General features: G+C 37.4%; 1 protein-coding gene across 3 annotated transcripts in view; it reads right to left on the bottom strand.

The window, feature by feature from the left end:
* Positions 1-23,956, bottom strand: part of PRDM5 (PR/SET domain 5) — a 60,081-nt gene that overhangs the window by 4,580 nt on the left and 31,545 nt on the right. For 2 of the 3 annotated variants that reach the window (XM_053941457.1, XM_053941458.1), the window contains exons 12-15: positions 23,007-23,167; positions 21,465-21,558; positions 10,125-10,210; positions 677-781 (exon numbers count right to left, since the gene is read on the bottom strand). In XM_053941457.1, the coding sequence (XP_053797432.1) occupies positions 677-781; positions 10,125-10,210; positions 21,465-21,558; positions 23,007-23,167 (446 nt within the window). Of the gene's footprint in view, positions 1-676; positions 782-10,124; positions 10,211-15,290; positions 15,404-17,406; positions 17,438-21,464; positions 21,559-23,006; positions 23,168-23,956 lie in introns of those variants that run through there. The other variant, XR_008430703.1, reaches the window with a different exon arrangement.

Genomic DNA, 23,956 nt, shown 5'->3' with positions numbered 1-23,956 from the left:
ACAATTTCAGCATCTGAAAGACATTATTCCCCAACAGTTTCTGCACATTCAGCCTTCTCACCTATCTCCCAAAAGCTGAGAGATGTTGCATACAAGGGGGCAAGGCTGCGTGAAGGGTACCTGACAGTGATCTATGAACTGTCACAGGATACGATGCATTTTAGCCCTGCGAGCGTGCACAGCATCCCAGATTTCCTCACTGAGAAACAGGAGGCTGTGAGCTGATGTTGAAAATATCAGACCAGATTTCACCAGAAACAAGCAATTCTGAATTCATACTCATATGATTCAACATCAGAAGCATTGAGATTCCATGTAATAAATGAAATCCCTTTTCCCACACAAGCTAATCTCCAACTATTAACCTGTCATACAATTTATACAGGAACCCAAGCAGCATGAATTTGTAAATGGTACAATCCAAATTGCATTACTAATGGTGAAAATAACTCTCATGGGGTCCAAAACCATAAAATGAACAGGTGTGTGTGGCTCTTGGCAAGCAAATAGGGTACATGAAATTCCCTGAATGGTGTTTCATTCCTTGGGCAATCCAAGCCCTGTGAAGTATAACTATGCCACAAGCAGAAAGTGCAAGGCCACAATATCCCTGCAATTAAATCCTGCTGCCGCACTGAGGCTGAGAAGACAAAGGGAAAGGAGGAGAGGAACTCACATCACATTGGAAGGGCTTCTCCCCGGTGTGGGTCCTCATGTGCTCGTCCAGGCCTCTCTTCTGACTGAAAGCCTTGTTACACTCCGAGCACTGGTACGGCTTTTCCTGCATGCAATGACAACAGCGAGTGAAAGTGAGTCAACACAGAGCCCAGGTCATTAAAGGAGCGGAATTCTATGCTGGATGGTGCAAGTTTTATATTCTCTCCAAGGTATTACAGTCAGTGAAAACAACAGAAATCAACTTTCAAATTATTAAGTGAAAGCTGGGAAAGCTGTGGCCTGACAGTTTCCACTTCAGCACCCACTTTTGAATTAATTATCTGTTCCAATCTTTCAAACCCAGCCATTTGGGGAGTCTGCTTTTTGTCACGTGAAAGGTACAGAAACATAAAATTCCAATGTTCTTTCCTTTATCCTCCACAAATGCTTAAAGCATACAGACAAGTAAGATTATCCACAAAAATTTCAAGTTTGTTTGGAGGTTTCTAAGCAGGGGAAGAGGTATAGGGACGAAGAGGAGGTACAAGGAAAGCTTGTGGTAGCAGAAAAACTTACTTTGAAAAGTGGTGACAGAAGGTTAATCACATACTCATTGCAGAACCTCAAAAGAAGTGCAGATGGCAACCAAACCATCTGTATTTTTATTAGAACTATTGGTTAGCAGCTACTGTAAAACATGATGTTAGAAAAGTTGCAATCTCACTGACCTGAAACAAATAATTAGAGATAAATAAGGAAACCCACTTATGTAAAGATTTTTTCTTTGATGGTCTTCCTTCATATAGAAATTTACAGAGGTGGAATTCCGCCTTGATTCCACTAAAGTTACAAAAGAACTATATAGAAATCAATTAAAATGCAAAACCAAAAAAAAAATAAAAACAACAAATCAATTAAATGCAAGAATTAGCATTATGGCACTACACATGACCTCATTAAAATTTTCATCTTCTAGAGGCACCCTTATTTTTGCACCAACTAGACTTCCTTCACTCTCGTTCTACTTTTTCCTTGGTCTCTAATTCTGTACTGCTTAAGTTCTGAACAAAAGTATTTTAAGAAACGTAAACACTTTTTATTAAATTAAATTGAAAGCAATGACTATAAATCAATAGGCAAAAAAAAGCAGCTAGATCTATGAATTAACAAATAATAGGCAGTAATCAAGTTCTTTGGGGAGATGATGTGGGATCCAAGGATAAGTGAGATGGAACAACTGAGGCATTGAAGCAACAAAGCTGTCTGGTTACTGAACTCCTACTCTCAGCCTCTGAGAACCATCAGGTCTCCATATATTGCTGAATCCTGCCAGGATTCACCAGCATTCACCATACACCTAACACAGTGCACTATCAATTAGTGCTGAGTATGTCCTAGTCTCTCTCTTTAGGGCAGGTCCAGAGACCACACTGGGGCAAAGATGGGGTTCTTCCATTTTGCTGTCTCCTCCCATCAAGATTCCTAGAAAAGGCAGTGTTATTTCCATGATTCTTCAGTAGACAGGAAAACTTAACAAATTACCTAAAAAAGATCTGTATCAATCTGTGAAAGAAAAAAAAAATTATCATCTAGACCAAAAAGTTCATGTCACAGGGAGCTTTGCTAACCTGACTAAAGGCTTCATGGAGCAGAGTCTGCATTTTTAAGGGAAATGTACAAATAAACCATGTGAAAAGCAGGTTTCTGCAGCAACCCCTTAATTGGTTTTGCATTGTGGTTAACACAAACCACATTTCTGTGAGTTCTCCAAAAGCAGCCTTTCTCTGTAGAGATTGTTCCCCAGAAAGTGCAAAGTGAACTATACAATGTGCACATCTTAAACACCTACAAAAGCATTCACTACTGCAAACTGCACCAGGTAGACTCACTCCCTTTTTATTATCTTAGTTTTCAGCTATCTGAAGAATTGACTTGATAATCATTCCAGTGCTAAATGGATTTCAGGATTCTATTTTGAACAAAGAACCATTTTAAACCCTGAGAAGCTGGAGTCACAAACCTGGGCTGTATTATCTTCTCCCAGGTTATGTCTGGCTGTTCTATATTTTATATTTGTATTATTCTCTGTGGCAAAAATGGTGTATCTAACACCCCCTTGGCATTTGTATTGAAATTCACATCTGTAGTGCATGAAACACATCCAAAGCTGTCTTTGATCTAATTTTAGATCCCTTCCATCTGTATATTCCAGTGACTTCAGCAGACATGACTGATTCACATCAGCCTCCTCTCTGCTGAGTGAAACTGCCCTCCATTCACATCTTTATCTGTTTCAGGAAAACCAGTAGTGCTGTCCAGAGCAAAACCTGGCCCTCAGTTAATCTCCAGAGAAAAAGACTTTTTTTGTTGCTGATTTTGAAGAAGACATCATCCTCACAGATCAATTTCTTCAAAACAAAACATTCTGCGCTTTTCCTTTTCTCTCTGCTCCCTCTCCCCCTCGTGTAAAATTTCCATTGCACAATGCTTGGAGAAAGCAACACTTGTAACATGGAAAATGTGATTGCTTAGCATAATCACTGCTTTAAATGTGAGCAGAGGAAAAAAAAAGATAAAAGCCATGGTAAGAGGTCTGAAAAAGTTAATGCCATCACGAGAAGACAAACGGGGCCAAGACTGAGATGAGAAAAAAGCTGGACAAATTTAAAACATCAAAAAAAGGGAAAAACCTGCTATCAGCAAAACAGGAGCTCATTGGGAAGAGGATCCAAGCTGACTTCAGTGGAGTTAGCAAGTGCTGGTACTATACATCTGTCCTCTGCTGAAGAAGCATCTGCCAGGCCATGGCTATGGTGGTAGCCAAACTGAAGGATTCTATGTGTTTTCTTTTATTGACCATCTAAATGAGGAAGGGAGCAGGGAGAGCAAGAGAGACAGGATGTGGCCAATACTGCAGTGATTTAACATCACAGTTTTAAGCATGCCAGGTATGAATAGAAATATGTAGATCAGGATTTACAACCTTCTTATCTCTGAACAAGGAAAGGCCAAGCAGAGCCCAATGGTACTCTGGAAGGTGCTTTGCTGTAAGACTGACACATGCTGACCTAAAAGCTCCCATCTCTGGTGGGTTCCACCATTAAAACTGAGAGAAATTAAACATTTTTAAAAACCCATCAAATAAAGCAGTGCCTGCAGTACACACTCCTCTGTCTGTGGATGGCTGAATCACAAATCACACCTTGAATTCTAAGCAAGTTGTGCTTTGCACTAGAAAGACCTCACTCAGAACATGACAAATCTCAAGGACACTTGATGCACCTTCAACAGCTTGACACAAAGTGTGCACAGACTGTCCTGCAAGCACAGCACATGAAAATACTCAAATGCAGAATATTTGAACTGCTAGCTGCTGCTGCAGTTGCCTGTATGTCCCTTAGGAAATATAAATGCATTATGTACACTAAGCTGGCACTTGTGCACTGTAAACCTGGTAGTATTGTTTGTTTCTGTAAACCTGGTAATATTGGTTACACAGGTGAAATGTGAATGACTTTGGTAGGAGTCTCGCCAACTTACTTTCTAAATCTGAATTTAGAACTATTCCATCAGCTCAGCTGTTACAGCAAGACAAACATAATTTAAACACTATTATTACCAAATAAACATATCTCAAGATTAAAATAAGAGTTAAGAAAACAACTACCAAGTTGATGGGCCTGTATTTTTAACGTGCTGAAACCTGAAGCTTGAGAGAAGCTCAGAGAAAAAAGTAAAAGCTTATCAGGTCTTGTATTACATGTAAATATTTACACTTGTGATATAAATGTGAAAACTGACAGACAGGAATAATGGTGATGCTAGAGAACACAAAAAAAAAATTAAAATAAATAATTCTTTTCTTTCCATTATTCTAAAACAAAGCCCTCCTTGTTCACAGAAAAAACTTAAAATGTCTTTTCATGAGATACTGATACAGTAACACTATCCTCTTTCAAAAGGTGTTTTATGTGAAAATTTTGAAAATATCAGTATTACTGTTACTAAATATGATTTATATGCTTGCATTATCACCTGAACAGAGGGTCAATAAAAAGATTGGTTTGAAAAAAAAATCAGGCAAATGGAAAAATGTGGCCTAGAATGAACAAACATGACCAGCCAGATAACATTAAAATACACCAGTCATGTCTGCAGCTACCAGGAGCTCGCTACTCTCAAAGAGAAATCTGGAAATCCTTCAGCTCTGCCAACCTGAAAATGCAGGAAATCTGCTTACGCTTAAAATCACAGACAACCCAAGTTAACAGACTTCAGTTTTGTATCTAAGTCTGAAAAAAATTCAAGAACTAAAAAAATGATCTCTTAGAACCTGAAAGTTTCTGCAGGTTACAGCAAGTGGCTGACCCAGAGACAGAGGCCTACTTAAATTACTAATATAACATTGACACTGGAAGACAAAGGGTGATGAGAATTTACAACTCTACAGAAACAGTAGGGATTTGAAACTTATAATATTAAGCCTCAATTAAAAATCACTTTACAAGAACACACTGAAAATTAAAATCCTTTAAAAAATATTTCCAACAACTAGAACAGGCCAAAAAATTTTCCTGTTAAAATAACTGTGAAATAATTCTGGCAGATTTAAACAAAATGTGACTTTTATTCTAAATGACTGATGTTTTTTTTAGAACGGGTCTCAATTAATTCAGTTTTAGGAATACTAAATTTTTTTTTGCCATAAAATTTATAATTAAAACAAAAGCATGCATCTTCTCTGAAATGCCTGCCAGAAAAAAAAAAAAGTGCATTTTTAAAAAAGATCCAGTATATGCAATTCAGTGAGCCTTACCATATCATTAACTTCCCATTTTCCATGGCAGTCCTGCCTATTTGCTGCCCATAAACTGAGAAGTTCTCATTTCTTTGCCATTTTTTGAACTGCTGAGGTTATTTCTGGCCCTAAAATTTAGTGAAGGAGGGTTTATTTAACCAGCATTGATGAAAATTCAATAGATGTTCACCTGCTCCTGGAAAATAACAGTATCAATATAGAAAAAGTACATTTTCACTCTACAAGGAAGGGGTGATCATCAGTCAACATTACATAAAGAAGTGTGAACATATAGGTGCAGTGGGATTCAAACCTTCCACATTCTATGTGCAAACACAGATTCCAGAAGCAAGGAAACCACAGCCCCGGCAAAGACATCATCCTCAGGCAGATGTTTGGGAACTCACCCCTATCTCACCAACAGGGAAATATAGATAAAATCCAAGATGGAAAACCCCTTCCAAATTCAATCAACACATCATATGATTTCATTACTCACTGTCATGTGCACAGAAGTCTATATTTAGTACACAAAGAAATCTTTTTTTTTGACAATACCATTCTATGGTGCTTCTAAAACACACAATACTTTCTCAAACTTTAAGTTCAAATATTTCCTGGGAAACACAGAAGTGAAATTATGTCAATATTGTCCTTGCATTATTTCTCATTTACTACTATTTTAATACTCCTCTGAGTTAAAAAAAGAGGGGGCAATGTAAAGTTCCAAATGAGTGCCTTGGAAAGCCTGTTTAACTCAGGACCTCTTCTTGTTCAGGGAACAAAAACACTGCCTGCAAGAGTCCTCTAGAGGAGACTGCCTCACTTCCATACCATGATTTATCCCTATTCCCATGAAATTCATAAATAAAATTCAAAATTATTTCAAGGTTGGTTAACTTCCATACATATTGTGGAAGTTAAAAGTATTTAAATATTAATGTGTTTTAAAATAGTAGGCACTTATGCATGAAACAAAAATTATACACTGAAATGTCTCTAATTTTTAAATTATCTCAGAAATGTACCTCATTTAAGCACAGGCTGGCAGCTTCCACCCACTGGAATTCAGATTCTTAAAGACGTTAGAAAAATTAAATATAGCTGTTATATGTAAATATGAAATATTCAAATCAAGTTATGAAAAGTCATTTTCAAATAGCTTTGACTCTTTCTGTTTTCCATCACTGAATCCAACTGTAATAACATCACCATTCACAGAAGTAATGAAAACATCAATTCAACATGACAACAACTCTGGGCACCTATCAATGGCCATATTTCCATGTACTAGCAATTCTATTGCTGCAACATAGAATAATTTTTCCACATGTTTAAGCTTAAACATTGCAATGTTAGTCAGGCACTGAATAAACCCTTAGGAAAGAGCTGAAGTTTCCTGAAGTGTGAGGGTTGGAAATGTGCATGGAACTCCGTCAAAGCTGATATGGTCTGTAATCTCATTTCATCAACAACTTGAGGAAGTTCCTCATTTATGTTTTCCTAGGCTGTTATATTTCTCCTTAAGGAAAAAAAAAACCAAACCCATCAAACCATAAACCAAACACATTTACTTTCATAGAAACAAATCAGTACACAGGTGACATTTTAGTACCAGGTGGGTGGTGTTTTCTCCCCCTGCCCTGGCCAGCAGGGGTTTGGCCTTACTTTCTCTGTTTACTCCAGAGCTGGAGCTGACACCTGTGGCCACCCAGGCTGTGCTCACTTCAGCAGCTGCCAGACCTTAATCAACTTTCTACAATGATTTTTCCAGCAGCCCTCCCTGATCCCCAGCCTCAGGTCCGCCATTTAAGCCCACTGGTAAAATACACTGACATTTAATCTCTACTATCTTTGGTGAATGCCATAATATTACTTTTAAGCTACTTCACAAACTTTCTGGCCAAAAGACCAGATTATTTTTTTTCCAAGATATTTATGAATAAAAAATATTTTATCACTGCAGAAGCATATAATGGTTGTATTTATTTCCACATTGCTAGGCTCAGCTGATACAAAAATACCTTCAGGATTTATATATCTTGCTATTTCTTCTTTCAATAATAATGTTGCATGCAAGAAAAAATTTCAAGTAAAATGTATGTGTAGGAAACAGTAAAAAAAGGAAAAGCCTACAACCTTACACCATTTTGAAAAGTCAAAACAGGGGATGACTGACAAGAGAAATTTCAAGTGTGACTTGTGGTTTTTCTTATTCCTAGAACTGACAGAAGGACCCAAACCTTTGGCAAACAGTGCATTTTTTATTTCATAATCTATAGTTCATCTTTGTTTAAAACAGCCTAGGAACACAGAACAAGTCCTAGTGTATTAGCATTGTGCTCAGAGGTCTCAAACTCTTTCTGCACAGGTTTCTTTCTTCCCTGGAGAAGTCCTTACATGGTGCAGTTCAAACACATCTCCTTCAGAGTCAGGATTCAGATCACGAGCCCTCACCTCAAGAAAGACACACTTGAACAGCCCAGCAGCTGTTTTCTCTGCTGAAGGGGAATTAGCTTGGTTCCTGTACCCTGCATTCCTGACAAGCATCAACCTACTACTAACATTAAATATATCTGCACATTCTTGCCAAGACACAAATGTTGTCTTTCCCATTTACCTCTCAGCATTGTTGCTCCCCCACTTCCCTTTCCAATTCCCTTCACCACGCTGTTCTTCCACATCAGCTAAAATACATATTTACTCCCTTATACCTGCACTAATATCTACTCACCTGAACAATAAAATAAGAATAGCTTATTATCCTGTAGTACTTCATGGATCAGTAATTCTGTTCTGCAGAACAGACTCAGGCATAATTCCTTCCTCTGGCTTGAAAATCCATGGGATAAACTTTGTTTTCTCTTCTCTTGTTGTTATTAATAATTTCAACCTATTTTTTTCCTCCTCCTCCTAAGATGACCTTTGATTTTTTAGCTGTCCAGTTCTACTTAAATATTAAATAAGGTGAACTGTGAGGAAGAGGGGAAGTTGGGACATGCAAGATTATAGGAACAATTATAGGCTTCAATTTAGAAATTACTATTAATGTAAATGTTATCAGTACTTATTCTTGTTACTTCAAAGTAAAAAAAAAATATTTACATGGAGATAAATGAACATGTAATGGCAGTCAAATATGAATGAGCCTCACTGTCAAGTTTTGGGATAGGAGCAGCATCACCACAAAAAGAACCAAAATCTAATCATGTCTAAACAACCATGCACATTTTAATCCTACGGCATAGCTGTGGGGATGACCAGCAGTCTTCTTAGCACCTTCACACACCAAAATAAAAAAACCTGAAATGTGACCTTTCAAATGTAGATGATCAACACATCTCAAGTGTTAGAAGTACTTGGATCACATTTGGTGTGAATCAAGTTCTTTGTACCTCTAAGGATGGTATTTGGCCTCCATGGTACAGTAGAGCATTTCCTGAGACATTTTAAAACAAATTTTATTATGTTCTTAGTGCAACATAAAGCCTCTCTAATTACAGTGTCTACATATATTAAAAAGAAATATCCACTCCTTAAAACCTTCCTAAGTTATCTTCCTAACTCCTCCCTTTCCTATCAGCTGAAAAATGCTTAGAAGAAAACATCACTTGGTGTAAATCACTGTAGACTTTAAAAGCCTAATATTATTATTTTTTCCTCTATTTTTCTTCTACAGAGGCTGGGGAGTGTTTGCTGTTTTTACTCAAACTGTATGAAAAATCAGGGAAAAAAAACTGCATTTGGCATTGTTTCAGAGCTTGTTTACCTCTCACAGTCATGCAGAACTTAGATGGGTCATGAAATTTCTCCTAGTGCAAACACAGTTAAGAGGGGACAGTAACAACAGAAAATAATTTATAGCACTTCTTAAAGTGATTTAACAGCTAGAAAAAAGGGAGAAACAAGTAACAACATAGGACTAGCCTGTTCTCAATGAACTACCAAGAGTATTGCACAAATTACTCATTACTTGTATAGTTTGGGGTACAAAAGCAACAAGTTTACCTAGGACCTCATAGTTAATATGCTCAAGACCCACACAGAACAGTAGAATTTTAAACAGTTTTAAATTTTACTTATATAGAAAGCAATTCGGTGTGTTTATTTGCATATGGAGACTACTAAGTTAAATGTCACCTTTCCTGTTTCCCAGTAGATGCAGAATTTTCTTGGTTTGGCCTCAAGGCTGCACTGATCTCTGGGAGCTGTAACAGCTCCCAGTTAAATAAAAGTTAAATTAAAAAAATTGCCATCAGTTAATAAAGTACAGCCTCCAGAGAAGCTCACAGTGACTGGACTTTACAGGCACAGTAAGAATCAAATCAATATTTAAGTTTCAGTCTCAGTGAAGCCTTTACAGAACTGTTTACTCAGTAAACAACATTAATTTATATCTATAAATAACCATGGGTTAAATGAAGAGGTTAGTACAGCTATTATTTCAACATAAAAGAACTCAAACACAGAAAAAAATAGAAGGTAGTGGAGTTCTAATTAGAATTTGTAAGTTAATGACTTGAATCTTTGCCTCTTATTTTGATAGGCATAAAATACCTTGGTTGGCAGAGCCTAATCTCTACACAAACAGGAATTAATTACTTTTCACCACACAAGTCACAGACAATCCTCAAGCAACCATAAAAACTCCTCCTTGTGCAGGACTTACCCTGGTGTGGGTGCGAATGTGCATCTTCAAGCCATCGTTCTTGCTGAAAGCTTTGTCACAGTAAGGACACTGGTAAGGACGCTCACCTGCGAACAAGAGAAGCATCAGGACCCGGAAATGTGCCCTCAGAGGATGAAGGCCTTGCAGCACAGCTCTTTTTCAAACTGAACTGCTTTTCTCTTCAAAGAGCAGATTTAAACTTTAGAAAAATTACAAATAATCCTGCCTGAGTGGGATGGAGTGCTGGATCAAAATATTTCTCTTTGCTGACTCATTTTGCACTACAATATATGAACACACACAGACAGCCTTGGGGGAAATAAAACCAAAAGGAAAACACCTAATGCCCTTGCTCAAACCACATTCTACAGTGATTTACACATGGTCACTTTTATGGTTAGGCATTAACTGCTCCCAAATATTTTTTCTATTTCACATCTGGTCGTTATTAGAGGCCTCTTGGGTGTCAGAAATCCAAGACAATATAAAATCCACTCTTTTATAATGCTGGATCTGTGTTAGAAGTTGGTTAATCAAAAGTTTCTGCAATATTTGTGTCCCAATTTATGACTGAAGTAGAAACAGAACAATCTTAGCATCACCCTTGCAACATCCCATATCTGAAAGGTATTTGTTTAATGCTCCATTACACCGGTTCATTTGGCATCGATTTTCCCAAACTCACATTAGTGTAATGTGGATACTGAACTGTTCAGAGACAAACAGTAAAGAGTTTCTGAGCACCATCATTTGGAAGAAATGTACTTGAATTTTTAACTCTTCAGGCAGTGCACCGAAATCTGAGTGTACTGCCTCCTGTTCCTGTATACAACACTTTAAAAGCAAAGATCAGGCTGTTTCCATTACAAAACACAGTAGAAAAAAATTGTAATAGAAAATTTTCTGTTAACAAAATGGATTTTGTTCTACACAACCATAATGCTGAAGGTGTCTTTTCAAATAAAGGTTTGTCACAAGTTAAGCAAAGCCTGTTTTATGAAGTCAGTGCACAGCTTTCTGCTCACAAAGGTATTTCTGCACATATAGATTTAATACAGACCAAATGTCAAGCACTTATTAACACTCATACTCAATCTTCTAAAATAGGCAAGCAAGATTAACTACATTTCACAGTTTAAAAAAAAACCCCGAACCAAACTATTTCACTGATATCCCAAAGATATTGACAAAGAGCCACTGCTGGACATGAAATCTCCATTTCCACGCATTGTGTAGAGATTCAAGGGCACCTGAGGTGAGATGATTATTTAGGGAAGAGGATGGCCACCCTCCTCTACTTTGTAGACAGATTATTTTGTTCTTTTGTCTTTTATTTCTGTATAGGTAACTGTGAACGACAGAAGCAGAAGATTGGCCAGCAAGGCACTTGTAAACACAAATATTTTTCTATCTGGTGTTCTCTCATCTCTCAGAAAGCTCAGCTGTGTGAACTGGGGTTTTGGGACTCTTTCTAGAACGATGACAACAATCTCTGTGTTAGAGCTGTGTTTTCACTGAGCAGTTTGATATATGATCCTCTCTCTCCTGACCCTCGATGCCTTTAATTCATGCCCCCGAAATTCAAACACTCTAACAGTTGTCAGTACTCAAATATTGAATTAATTCAGCTGACATTTTTATGTCTGGGGGCTTTTGAATGGAGAATTTAAAGCTTTCAGCAGTTTGTAAGCAGATGAGCTATGACAGGTAGGAGTTGTACCCTCCTCCCTCTCTCCCCCACCCTCATGTCTTTCTAAAGAAAAAGACTTTTGCCTTCAAAGGATGGGCTTAAGTTTGTCTGAAAGAGATTAACAGTGTCCCTCTGAAATCAACCACGGACACCATGGCGCTCGATGAGGAAAGCCTTAGGAGCTTTCAACAGATGCCAGCAGAGGGCAACAATGACTCCACATCAACGTGTCACACCTGAAAAAGTCGGGCTTGGAGATGCTGTTATAAACTGTCCACTATCAAAAATCTTCACTGCTCCAAAAATCAAGCTTACTACCTCACACAGTCTGCCAGCTCTGACATGACATTCAAACTAGGAACCATCTTGTTTTTCTAAATTATATAAATTTCTCACGCCCTTGTGTCAATTTCCAGTAAAACTACTTAAAAGACGTTCCTAAGTAATGTTACTGTTGCTCTTATTTTTTGTTATTTTCTTTCAACTTTGGAGCCTGCATGCTTAGAAATTATTCAAGTGCCCAGGTGCTTACACAAGCGTCTACTCGGAGCATGAACACCTTTTAGACGTGTAACTTATCTTCTACCTCAAAAGGTTTTAGGATTTTACAAAATTAACAGTGGGCAACTTAAAACTCATCTGTGCTAGCAACAACCAAGTTTCTTAGGACAAAATTCTTACTAATTGCTCTCTGGAAAGGGCCTCTGCTATCTGTCTCAGAAGTGAATAAACTGCCCCCTGACAATGCATCTTTTGCTATTTACTGTCTCAGGAGCCCAGGTAACTAACTTAGATTAAATATCTGATCTTGTGGACAGCAAATCTGGCAAGATCATTCATTACAACTCTACATATTACCTTCTCTATCTCTGGTAAGAATTAACTTCCTTCCTTGCTTCTGAGCCGGCCTAGGCAAACATTATTCATGCTACCAGTCAGTTTCTCATCAGAATGATTCCACATTCAAGGAGACTATTGGGAAGCAGGCGTTCCCCAAGAGAAGTCTTACACACTCTGTCCCACTCTAAGTCCTGTAAGATAAACAGGAACAGTTTAACTTTCTCTCATCCTGTGATAAGCAAGTGGAATAAGATGGCAACAAATGAAAAGACAGATTTGAAAGAATGAATGCTAGAAATACTCCTCCCACACGTGAAGGCTTGCTGAAGTGCAACATTTCATAGAAAACTACTGCCAGTGTCCACAAAGGAGAGGGGTTTGTGCTTGCACAAAGTTTAGAATTGTCACTGAGACAAACTGGAGAGCAAAGGCCATGTGATACAAGCTCCTGGGAAAGTGACATTATCCAGCAGGGCTCTCACATCCATCTACAGCCAGACAAGGACTACCAAAACCCCATTATAAACATTGCAGTAATAAACTTCAGGTTGTTCACAAGAAATTGTGGAGATTTCCAGATGCAAAACTCCTCTGATCAGAAAATGAATGGATCCCTAACAAAGAGATTAAGAGCAAAAGTTACTAAGAAAAGCAAATTAAATACCTGGCAAGTCATGAACCTCTATTTCTCTTGTCTTTACAAGAAGGAGTTACTAAGAATCAAAGTGAAAGAAAGCAATTTTGCCTAGATAAACCACAATTTCTTCTTAGATTTGCCTCTAGAAGAACATTCATGAGATGGTTTCAATTTGTGGTAACACCATACTAAGAGGGGGTAAGATTCAGGTAAAGTCAATGTCAATTAACAACAATGCCATTTTCACCCTGCATTTTTATATAAACGCATTTTTATATATAGTGATTTATATAAAATATAGAAGCATTTTTATGGTTGGGTGTTTTTAAAATCTGTTTTCTGAACAAAACTTTGTTTTCATTAAAATAACAGAACAGTCAAGCAAGTCAAAGATAAAAAATGTTAAGTTCACCCCTAAGTTACAGCTGACTGTCATGTCCCTGCTGTTCCAGAACAAACTGCTCAACACATTAATGGCTCTTCTGTACAAATAACCCCAAACAAATAATCCTGGGATAAATTGCAGTGGATTTAGCATAATTCAAAGTCTAGACATTCTACTTCCAGATTTTGTATGAACAAAAAAAAAAAAAAATCAGAGCTTTTAACATAATAAAAATAAATTTAACCTTAATACAAGGATTATGAAAAACTATTCCATGATTAAAAAACATATGGGATTTTGAGCTGAAACCACATCATGACAGAATTGACATATTTTTTTTCTCCTCTCCATCTCTAGCTTGAGATCACAATACCTAGTGCACTTTAATGTAGCTTAAGAAGTTAAATACCAGATTCTCCCATTCCGATTGGACTCAGGACAGCTTCCCATGAGACATCTGCAATCAGAGGTGCTCTAAGGCAGGATTTACAGAGAGTTTAGCACATAGATCTCCCAAACTCAAACACAAAACAATTAAGAAGCAAATCCATATATACATTAGTTTTTGAAGATTTCAAGATTTCAGTGGCTACAGCTAGACATTTAATAAGAACTTTGAGACAGTTAATCAAACTGGTCATATGAATTGCTATTTTCACACTGTATTTTGCATTCCCTGGAGTCAGCTGAGCCACAAAAATAAAGTGGTTTCTCAAGTTAGGTGGAAACCTGATTAGAACCACCAATGTTAGTGATTACTTCAGAACAATGACCTCAAATTTGATTAAGCAAATATGTATTTTACAGGTGAGATATGCATTCACATCCAATGAAAAAAATGAAAAAGGAAATATCCAACTGAGAAATAGTCCTAATCTGAAGAGCCCAGCAAACCAAAGAAACAGTCTCACTGTTCTTCCAAGCCATACCCAGGCATTAATTCTATTTCATCTGTGAAATTTCCAGTCCTGTTTACTGTCCCTGTTCCCCTGCAGCTTGCTTAGACACCCAAATACAACACTCAGGTAGTCATGTTAGCCTTCAAGCAGGATTCACTGGCTTGCTGTCTTTACTGGAACTCAACTGCTCAGTTAAGGAATGAAGAATTTGAATTATGCAGTGAAATTATCAAGGTGGGTTTTTTTAATACACTTTTTAATATGTCTCTGCTAAGTTGGGGTATTCAGTATCAATGGTTTTGGTCAACACCCACGAACATCAGAAAAAGAACTACAACAAACTGCACTGAACATCAGATCATGTGCAGCACAAGCAGCCTTAAGGAATTTCTCTCTTCAGTTTTCTTTATTAAAATGAACAAATATAGTTATGGCAATGTGGTCCCTCAGACTGTTCCAGAGACCATTTCCCATATCTCTCTTTCAGACAGTGAACTATTAATTATTGAGATTAGAAGATTGTTTCTTCAATAAAAATTATTATGTTTTTCTGTATAAACATATATATGTGCATTATTTCAAAATACCAGCTGTCGGAACAGTTACAGCAAACTAACAATCCTTTTTGAAGTCCTAATTCAAGCCTGGGGTAGGGGAGAGGGTTAGAAGGGAGCCTCTACCATTGCCCAACTGCAGTGGAATGAGCACAGCTCACCTGGGGAGGAATTTGGAGGCCATCTGGATCACACATTTAACACTCCTTACCAGATGATCCACAGGGCAGTCCAGAATGGGAATTCCAAGGGGGCTTTTTTAGTCAGAGATAATCTGTGGTGATGACAGCATTCAACAGCAAGTAAGGATGGGCAAAAGGTTAACGGATGTAACAAAATTATAAACTGTGACATCTGCTTTAGAACACTGCTCAGAGAGGGCACCTGACAGCTTCACACATTTATCCTCAGCTGCTCTTGCCCTTAAACAGTGTTCCCATTCAACTGAAAACTTTGTGTCCTTAACTAAACATTATTCAGTTAATGCACTACACAAATGTGTACACACAAACATAAATAAACCTAAAATACACAGATTTTAATTTCTCCTACATGGAAGGGGACTTCATTAGGAATCAAAACTAAATTAAACAGGAATTCAGTGAACGCAGTGATTCCAGCAGAACTTCAATTAGAAAATGCTGGAAACAAATCACTGAGCAAAGATTAAAAATTCACAGGTCAAGAAAATATTCAGTATATTTCACCACTTTGGTGTTGCAGTCCTGTGAGAAAACCAGCACCTCTTTAAAATAATGAACTTCCTCTCATGTAGAGGTGGCAATTTTCTACATCCTGAGTAGCATCTTCAAAAGCATTTAACACCCTGCATCTCTCAGGCATTTCTGTAATTTTGACCAGGGATTCGAGGGAGGGAAAAGAACGGAAGAGTAATCAAGAAGCTCGGCCAACTGCAGCAGTGAGTTGATTTCCTTATGACATCTGGACTAGTCTTAATCCGGACTAGACAATAAAAAGTGATCTGGCCTGGCCCGCCTCCTTTTTAGCCACTAAACACTCAAAATTTAGCACTTGAGAAGGTACAGAAGTCTCCACACAGGAACAGCTCTCTCATGCCAAGAGCTAAGTAACTTTGTGAACTGAAAGATAAAATACTTGAGGACATCAGCTGAGACAAGACCCAGAAACACCAAAAGCACAGGTAATTTTATACTCATCATGGGCCAGATAAGGAAAGGGATTGGTCTGACTGCTCTGAGAACAGTCCTGTGCTCTGAGAAACACTCCTCAGGTATGGGGCAATTAGAGATATTTCTTACTTCATTTTAACCAACATTCAAATCTGGCAGACTCTGAAGATAAGAGATTAAATGCCTCTGTCTTTTCAGGTGGTTGGTTTCCTCACTGATGATGAATAACTCTAAGTTTGTGTATTTGTGAATAACCAAACTCCAACACTCATTTTCCAGGCACCAAGGAGAACTAGAATTGGTTTCATATAAATCAACAACGTGCATTTCCCATCCACTGAAAACAGTCAAATCCTATTCTTTCAAAATAAGGGAAAACAAGAAGGCTTGAAACATTTTTTCTATTACTTAACTTTTTCTAAGTATTTAGCCATGCTTTAATTTTTGAGATATAGAAGTGGTATTTTCACAGTTGAGGTGGTTTTGTTTTCTGCAAAGTTTAGGGTTTATTCAAAGAATTCAGATTATTTCTAGTTAAGACGAATAAAATGTTTGCCCTATCTGGTCCACCAAAATTATGATGATATAACTGAGATATTGGCAATTTGCCACTAAATCAATCATAAAGACTAGTTAAAAAACTCTACAAAATAAGAAGACTATCTGAATCCATGCAGTAAAGCATGAACTACCATTATTACTTACTTACAGGCTCTCATCAGTTCTACCATGATATCAAGATTTTAAGTAATTTTAAGGACTAAATAAAAAACAGACACAACTTTAAAGAACAGACCAGTTCCATTCTTTGCAGCTATCACTGGAATTAAACAATCTGATTTCTCTATGAATGGAAAATGTAACATCTATTACTTCAGTGAACCCAATGGTCAACTAAGTCTTTTAAAGAACATGTATTAATCCATCAGTAACTCATTTGATCTAAAGATGTCTCATTCAAATAATCTACCCCTCAAGAGAACATTTCCTCATTCATGGGTACAGACAACAAGAAGCTGACAGCTGCATGAAACTTTACAGGTATTTTTGAAGATTTAGCTGTTGTCTGGAGACAAACAAGACAATGATGTATAAACTGAAAGGTTTAGAAATGCAGAATCCTTACCTTTGAAGCCTTCTGCAAGCTCCTTTTTAAACTGGGTAGATAAAAGGGGGATAATTTATAAGTTATTAATAGAAAGAACCTATCTGTAGACATTTGCAAGCTGTTCACTGACTAGATACAGATACATTCTTTCACATACTTCATTGGCATATGAGAGGAAGGTCCTTCAAGCTTGCCTTTTATCTTTTTCACTATGTAAGAAAATATAAATTACTTGTAAGATAATTTAGCAGAAGATCTGCTGGAATGAGGATCCTGGCTATACATTATTATATACATGAACAAACAGTTGCTTGTTTAGCTATTAAACCTTTGGTGATATATTCTACACCATAATAAATAAAAGTTATCCTGTACTTGAACTCATTACTTCCTTCAACTACTTTGAAGTCTTCTGTATTCAGAGATGACTGAACTACTTTAAAGATCTTTATTATTATAACTGCATCACTAATATTTTGCTTGCCCAGGAATTTTGTCTTAGAATTGCAAAATTTGAACTTAGACATTTATCTAGCTGGGACGTAAGTAGGATTGCAAATATGCTCAAAAGCTTAGTTAAGTTGTAGAAATGGAACTACAATGGCAAAATTAGGTGTATAACATCAGGGTCTCAGTACAGGAGGCATTTCAAGAAGGCAATCAGCAGCTAAAGTTAAAATATTTTTGAAAGCTTATAAAGCAATCTCTTCTTACATAAATTGAAAAATATTGTGTTGGCACAAAGGATATAGAAGTCTATGGTCCAAATGCTTTTTGCTGTTTTAATGCCATTTCTTGGTATTACCTTTTACTCATCCACATGGAAGTAAATTTGCAAAGAACCTTCTCAACTCATGCTTAAAAAACAAACCTGCTTTTTGCACCTAGCAGAGCATGTAGCAAAGATACAGTAAGTAATGGCTTTTAAGTGACATAGCATTGAAAAATTCATCTTTTCAGAGAACATTTAGGACAGATGTAAGTTCTCTTACTGACTTATTATCGTGACTTGGACTAACTGTGATGGTTAAAGCAAAATATGTTTATATTTTAACCAGTATTTGTACATATTTTTCTGGAAGACATTTATGCTCATTTGTTGCTCCTCATCAGTCTTTAAGTACACTAGGGAAAGGACAGCATAGAAAGGACAGAACTACAGTTAAATCCCTTAATTCTCCTAACTCTAAAAGAAATTTACCTGCAAATACAAACCACTTCAGAATAACTTTCACTGTTGCACAGCTTGATGTGCTACATCCCAAGGATAGAAGGGATTAGGACACAACTAATTAGGAAGGCGACAGTATAAACAGCAGACAGATAAAATGTGTGTCTATACCCAGATCACACAGGCACACACAAATCCATACACACACCCTACAGCAATTAACACCTTTAAACAGATATGCATAAGGCAACTGAGAAGCTGCACAAACCGCAGCCAGAAACTGCTAACACTGAAAGTTGCTCAAAACTTCAGGGAAGCAATTAACCTCCCAGCCCCTGAGTTTCAAGCTCATGGAGCAGACCATAGGATCTTTTACAATTTATGAACAAGCCAAGGAATTTATACCACAGTCAAAAGATTATTTTGCTGAATTAACCCCAGCTCCCTGTGACCCTAAGAAGTCATAAACCAACAGGATACAGGAGAGGGAGAATGTGCTCTAGTGTTTCAGCTGACCTGCAGAGCACTGTCTGTGTCATGCCAACGCTGAAACCCAGATGATGAATTACTGAATTACAGAGCAACACCCCAGGTTCAGAGGCAAAAATCACCCCCTTCCCTCTGTACATGCACATACAGACATATTCACTCACCCCAAACCAGCTCAGCTGCTGCAAAAGGCCAAGTACTGTTTGGGCTCATTTACAGAGTCTTATTCTACACAGAAGAGGTAAGAAAACTCCTTATCCAGGAAGCATTCATGTTGGTGTGCAACAACATTTAAGAGCACATGCTGCATATTAAATAAAAGACAAAACCCCACTGAGCTTCTCTTTCTGTATATGGATTATTAAGCATGTCAAAAATACTATTTCAAAGCAGAACCAGAGAGGTACCCTAGAACCTCAGCTTTTGTAAAGAATAACTTCATAAATATAAGGAGGACAAAAAGTGATGCACAACTCTCTTTAAAATAACCTTTATCTGAATCTGTTTTGTAAATACAGAACAAAACCTCTCACACAAAGTAGACAATAAAACAAAGTCTAGTTGACCACAAAAAGAAAATAGGATATTGCAAATGTCTGGACAGAGACCTCAAACCTCATCACTTGTAATCACTAAGACAAGAAGTCTTTGCAATATTTACACTTATGGTGGAGTGCTGAGTTGCACCAAAAGCTCAAAGCTTATTCAGAAGGATGAATCATCTACTGAAAACAGACAGTGGCTGCTTGTTTCACTTCAAGCTCAGAATGAAAAGTGATACTTTCAAGTCTGACTGAAGAGAAAAAGGATGGCATAGTTTTGAAACTATTAATTCAAATACAAAGAATTTAACAGACACAAATACCATGAAGTATTAATCACTGCAACATTTAGAAACCAAACATTCATCTCTGAATAAAGTAAGTTCGTGGCTCCATTATTTGATGAACTGAAAATTTCTTACTGCTCAGAAATTCCCTGAAAAGTTGTCAAGGATTTTCACACTGTAGGGAACTTAAGAGTGCTCAACTTTTTTTTACCCTGTTTGCAGATAACCTGGATTTCCTTCAGCAGCTCCCCTTACGTTCTTTGGGAATGATGCAAGCCATTCCTCAGAAAGCCATGTTTCCTGAGACTCACTGAACACTGGACAACTTCCTCTCGTGATCAGCGGGCTTGTGTTATGTCCAAGAACAACATGGCTGAAGCCTTCAGGTACAGCACCAAACAAAACCATCTCTCCAGATTTCCAACAAGAATCCAACTATGGCATTTTCTCACTCAACCCTACATGAGGCATTTTGCCATGTAATAAAAATATTATTTTTAAACCCAAAGTCACAACTTAGGAGCAACCTCCCCCCATTATTCATCAGGATCATCAAAAATTGACCAGGAATCATAACAGAGTGACAAAAATAACCATAAACATCTATTTTGGTTAATTCTCACAGTAAGGGATGCAAACCACCAAAAATGTAATTGACGCTGGACTAGCAGCAAGACTGGAAGAGGAAAGAATCAGAGTTTATTTATCGCAGGTCATTATAAATAAATTTAGCAAGGCATTTTTCCTGAATTAGTCACTGTACAATGACTGCTTCTAGCTTCTTAGGCTAAAAAGAGGCCTTTATAGTTTCCTTCTTGCAGCATTACTCATTCATAAATTGTTTCCACAGTCCATATTGCTGTAATTCCAACCTATATCATCTCCTGGCAAGGCAGTTTCTCCCCCTGCATTTAATCTACAAAGGTACTAGAAATCTTCTGTGCCTTTCTGCTTCAAGTAAGTTCAAAATGTCACAGACTCCTATAATAGAGGTTATAAATTTTGCAGGGCTCTATACTCAGGGTTAGAGGTCCCTGGTGTGTGGTTTCATGAAACTCACGTTAGTCCAACTCCTAAATTTAGGAAAGCCTGCTTGAGAGAGTTGAAATCTAACTGGTAGCAGCACACATGCGAAAAGCATTTTTACTTGGACATCTCAAGAGCATCTTCCCAAGAGCTATCTACACCATGAGCTGAAAAACTGGGGCTTTCTGATCCATGCAAACTGATGGGTAACATCAGCAAGCAGTAGACAGAAATTACTGTCATCTCCCTGCAAGCCAAACTTTGTTACGCAGAGGGAAGAAAATGTCACGCCAAAGGCAAATCGACACCATTTTATGTTGTAAACAAATTATCACAAAGAAACCTCTTTCAGCCACTGGATGCCACTAATTTGAATGAAAGTGTAAACTTGCAAAATGAAACCTGACAACAGCTTTTACACATTAAGCAGGTCAAATGTCTGACAAAGATGCTGTGTTAAGCCTACCTGTAAATTTGCCTGTTTGTAGATAGATAAACTGTAGACATAGAGATACCTTGGTACAGATTCAGAAAGTCTTTTCTGTTCATCATAATAAATACCTGTATGGCTTCGGATATGAACTCTCAGTGTTCCATTGCTTGCAAACTTCTGTCCACAATATGGGCAAATCTTCTCTTTTTCTCCTGTGTGAGTCTATATGGGGAGGGCAAAGACAAGAATGACAGCATTACATAAAAAAGTGACATATGGAGTATTTAACTGTATTGACATTGACTGCTATTACCTCTATTATCTATTTCACCATCACACCAGGCAAAGATTCTAATTAGCTCTAGGTGTTAAAGAATTGATCACAAAAAGAACATTGTAACTATCACCAGCACTAAATCACTGAGTTTGTCTTTTGAAATCAAGCTTTTTGGGCTGGAACTGATATAAGAACTGATATAAGAACTATTTCGAAATAGAAAAAAAAGTATTACAAACTCTCCCAGCCAACCTGCATGTCAACAGCAAGATCACCCTGAAATCAATTACACACAAGGTCACCATTTTTCACACTGTACTTTCAACACACAACTCTGAACTAAAGATTTATCAGTCTATTGAATTATTTTTCCTTATCACTGTGGCTGTTCTTTTAGTAGAGAATTTCTGATGACTTCATTTAGAAGTGTTGATTTAAATGAGATAGGAAAGATAACATATTCAATTATATGAGCAGCTGACTATTTCGGTTTCCAGCTAGCACATGACCCTCTTCAGATAGCAAAATGAATTCTTATGTTGATGAAAACACACCATAATGATACAAAATTCTTCATTACATCATAACAAAATATTTCTCACATAGTACATTTTATGCTGCAGCTGAAGCAAGGGTAAATGAGATCTCATTTCAGTACTGGATGGACTTGCACTGTTTTCATTCCCTGACATGAAAGATATAAATGCTAAACTCCTCTTGATTAGGATACAGTTATTTGGGGATCATTTGTATCTCTAGCAGTAACATTGGGATATACCAGACAGGCAGCTACTAATTCATTCCAAACACCCAAATACCAAAAGGATTTCTGGGAACAATACAGTAAAACTACAACACAGCCAGTCCTAGTCTGACAGGAGCACAAAGCAAAAGCAATTCCCATTTTACACATATATATGAAGCACATACTATATAGCAAGCAATACACACATGATGTTTTTAAATAAATTCTCACAATCTGAATTAGATGGCAACACTTAAACTGACCTTTCTCAGCTGATTTTTCTTGATTCAATTATTTTCTTTGCATTTCTTTCCCGTAACATCAATCTTACCTCAGGCCAAACTAATGAGCAAGCCTCTTCCTAAAGTTTACCCCAACTACATGGCAGAGTTTGGTGCAAAGGAGGGTGGTAAGAGCAGTGCAGTCAGGCCCATCCTGCCACACACCTGATGCTGGAGCACCTCCACTGAATTTATACACAAGCACCAGCTGTGGATTCAGCTGGGCACCAATAACCCTACTACTGCAATCAGCATTTTAGGTAAGGACAATCTACTGAAAAGCCAGAAAGGCAGAAGCAGCTTTGGGGATTCTACACTGAATGACAACTTAAGGACACAGAAGAAATGATCAGTTGATTCTACTCACTTTCTTATGGCTCTTCAGAACTGAGGGTGTCACAAAAGCTTTGTCACACAGGTCACACTTGTATTTCTTATGTCCATCATGTACAACTTGAATATGAACATTTAATGTGTCCTTTCTTTTGAAAGTGGCATCACAGTGATCACACTTGAAGGTCCTCTCACCTAACAGAGAAAAATAGGTTTTCCTGAGCTACCACCCTCTTAAAAAAGGTCACAGTGTATGTTTTTAGAGAAATTGTCAGGCAAACCTACAATTCTGCACACTGTGAATCGCATATTTTGAATATTCTGCAAATGCTTGTTCATTAGAAGACACATTACTGAATGGGTTTTTAACATTCTCCCCCATCCTTTTTAACACTGGGAAAATAATTTATGACATCCAATGCTTTAAAAAATTGCAGAAGCTTCTAAAGATTATTGTAAAAGAAGAAATTGAACATGCCAATCCAGTAATTTCTCTAACAGAAACACTGTTATGCAGGATTAAAAAAGGAAAGATTTGTGGTTTTCTTAGTTATGCCAGTGTGAATATTCCCCAAAACCAAGTACTGTCTTCTAAGCTATGGATTTTAGATCATGAGCATTTTCTAAAATTTAAACTGTTGATTTTCAAAGGGTTGAATGATAGTCTAGGGCTCTGCAAGTATTAAAGATGGAGAAAATCCCAGCAAAAATAAATCATAACACAGTCAACTAAAAAAAAAAAGGACAGAATGCCACGGAAAGTTACTCATGTGCGAAAATAGCCACAGCATTTCTCTGAGCTGCTCCAGTTCTGTGCCAGAGGCAGCAAACATGAGCCTGGGCTGGCACAGGAGAGACAAGCTCAGTGTCAAGCTCTAAACCAGATTACCTACAAAAGCTGAGCGAGTCACCAACTTATCTCTGTTTCCATTTGTCCTTTCTTAAAATGGGGGTAACACTATCACACAATGTAGAAATAAATTT

Source organism: Vidua chalybeata, chromosome 4 (assembly GCF_026979565.1).
Source record: "Vidua chalybeata isolate OUT-0048 chromosome 4, bVidCha1 merged haplotype, whole genome shotgun sequence".
Lineage (NCBI taxonomy): Eukaryota > Metazoa > Chordata > Aves > Passeriformes > Viduidae > Vidua > Vidua chalybeata.
This window is presented reverse-complemented; position numbering and strand designations above follow the sequence as displayed.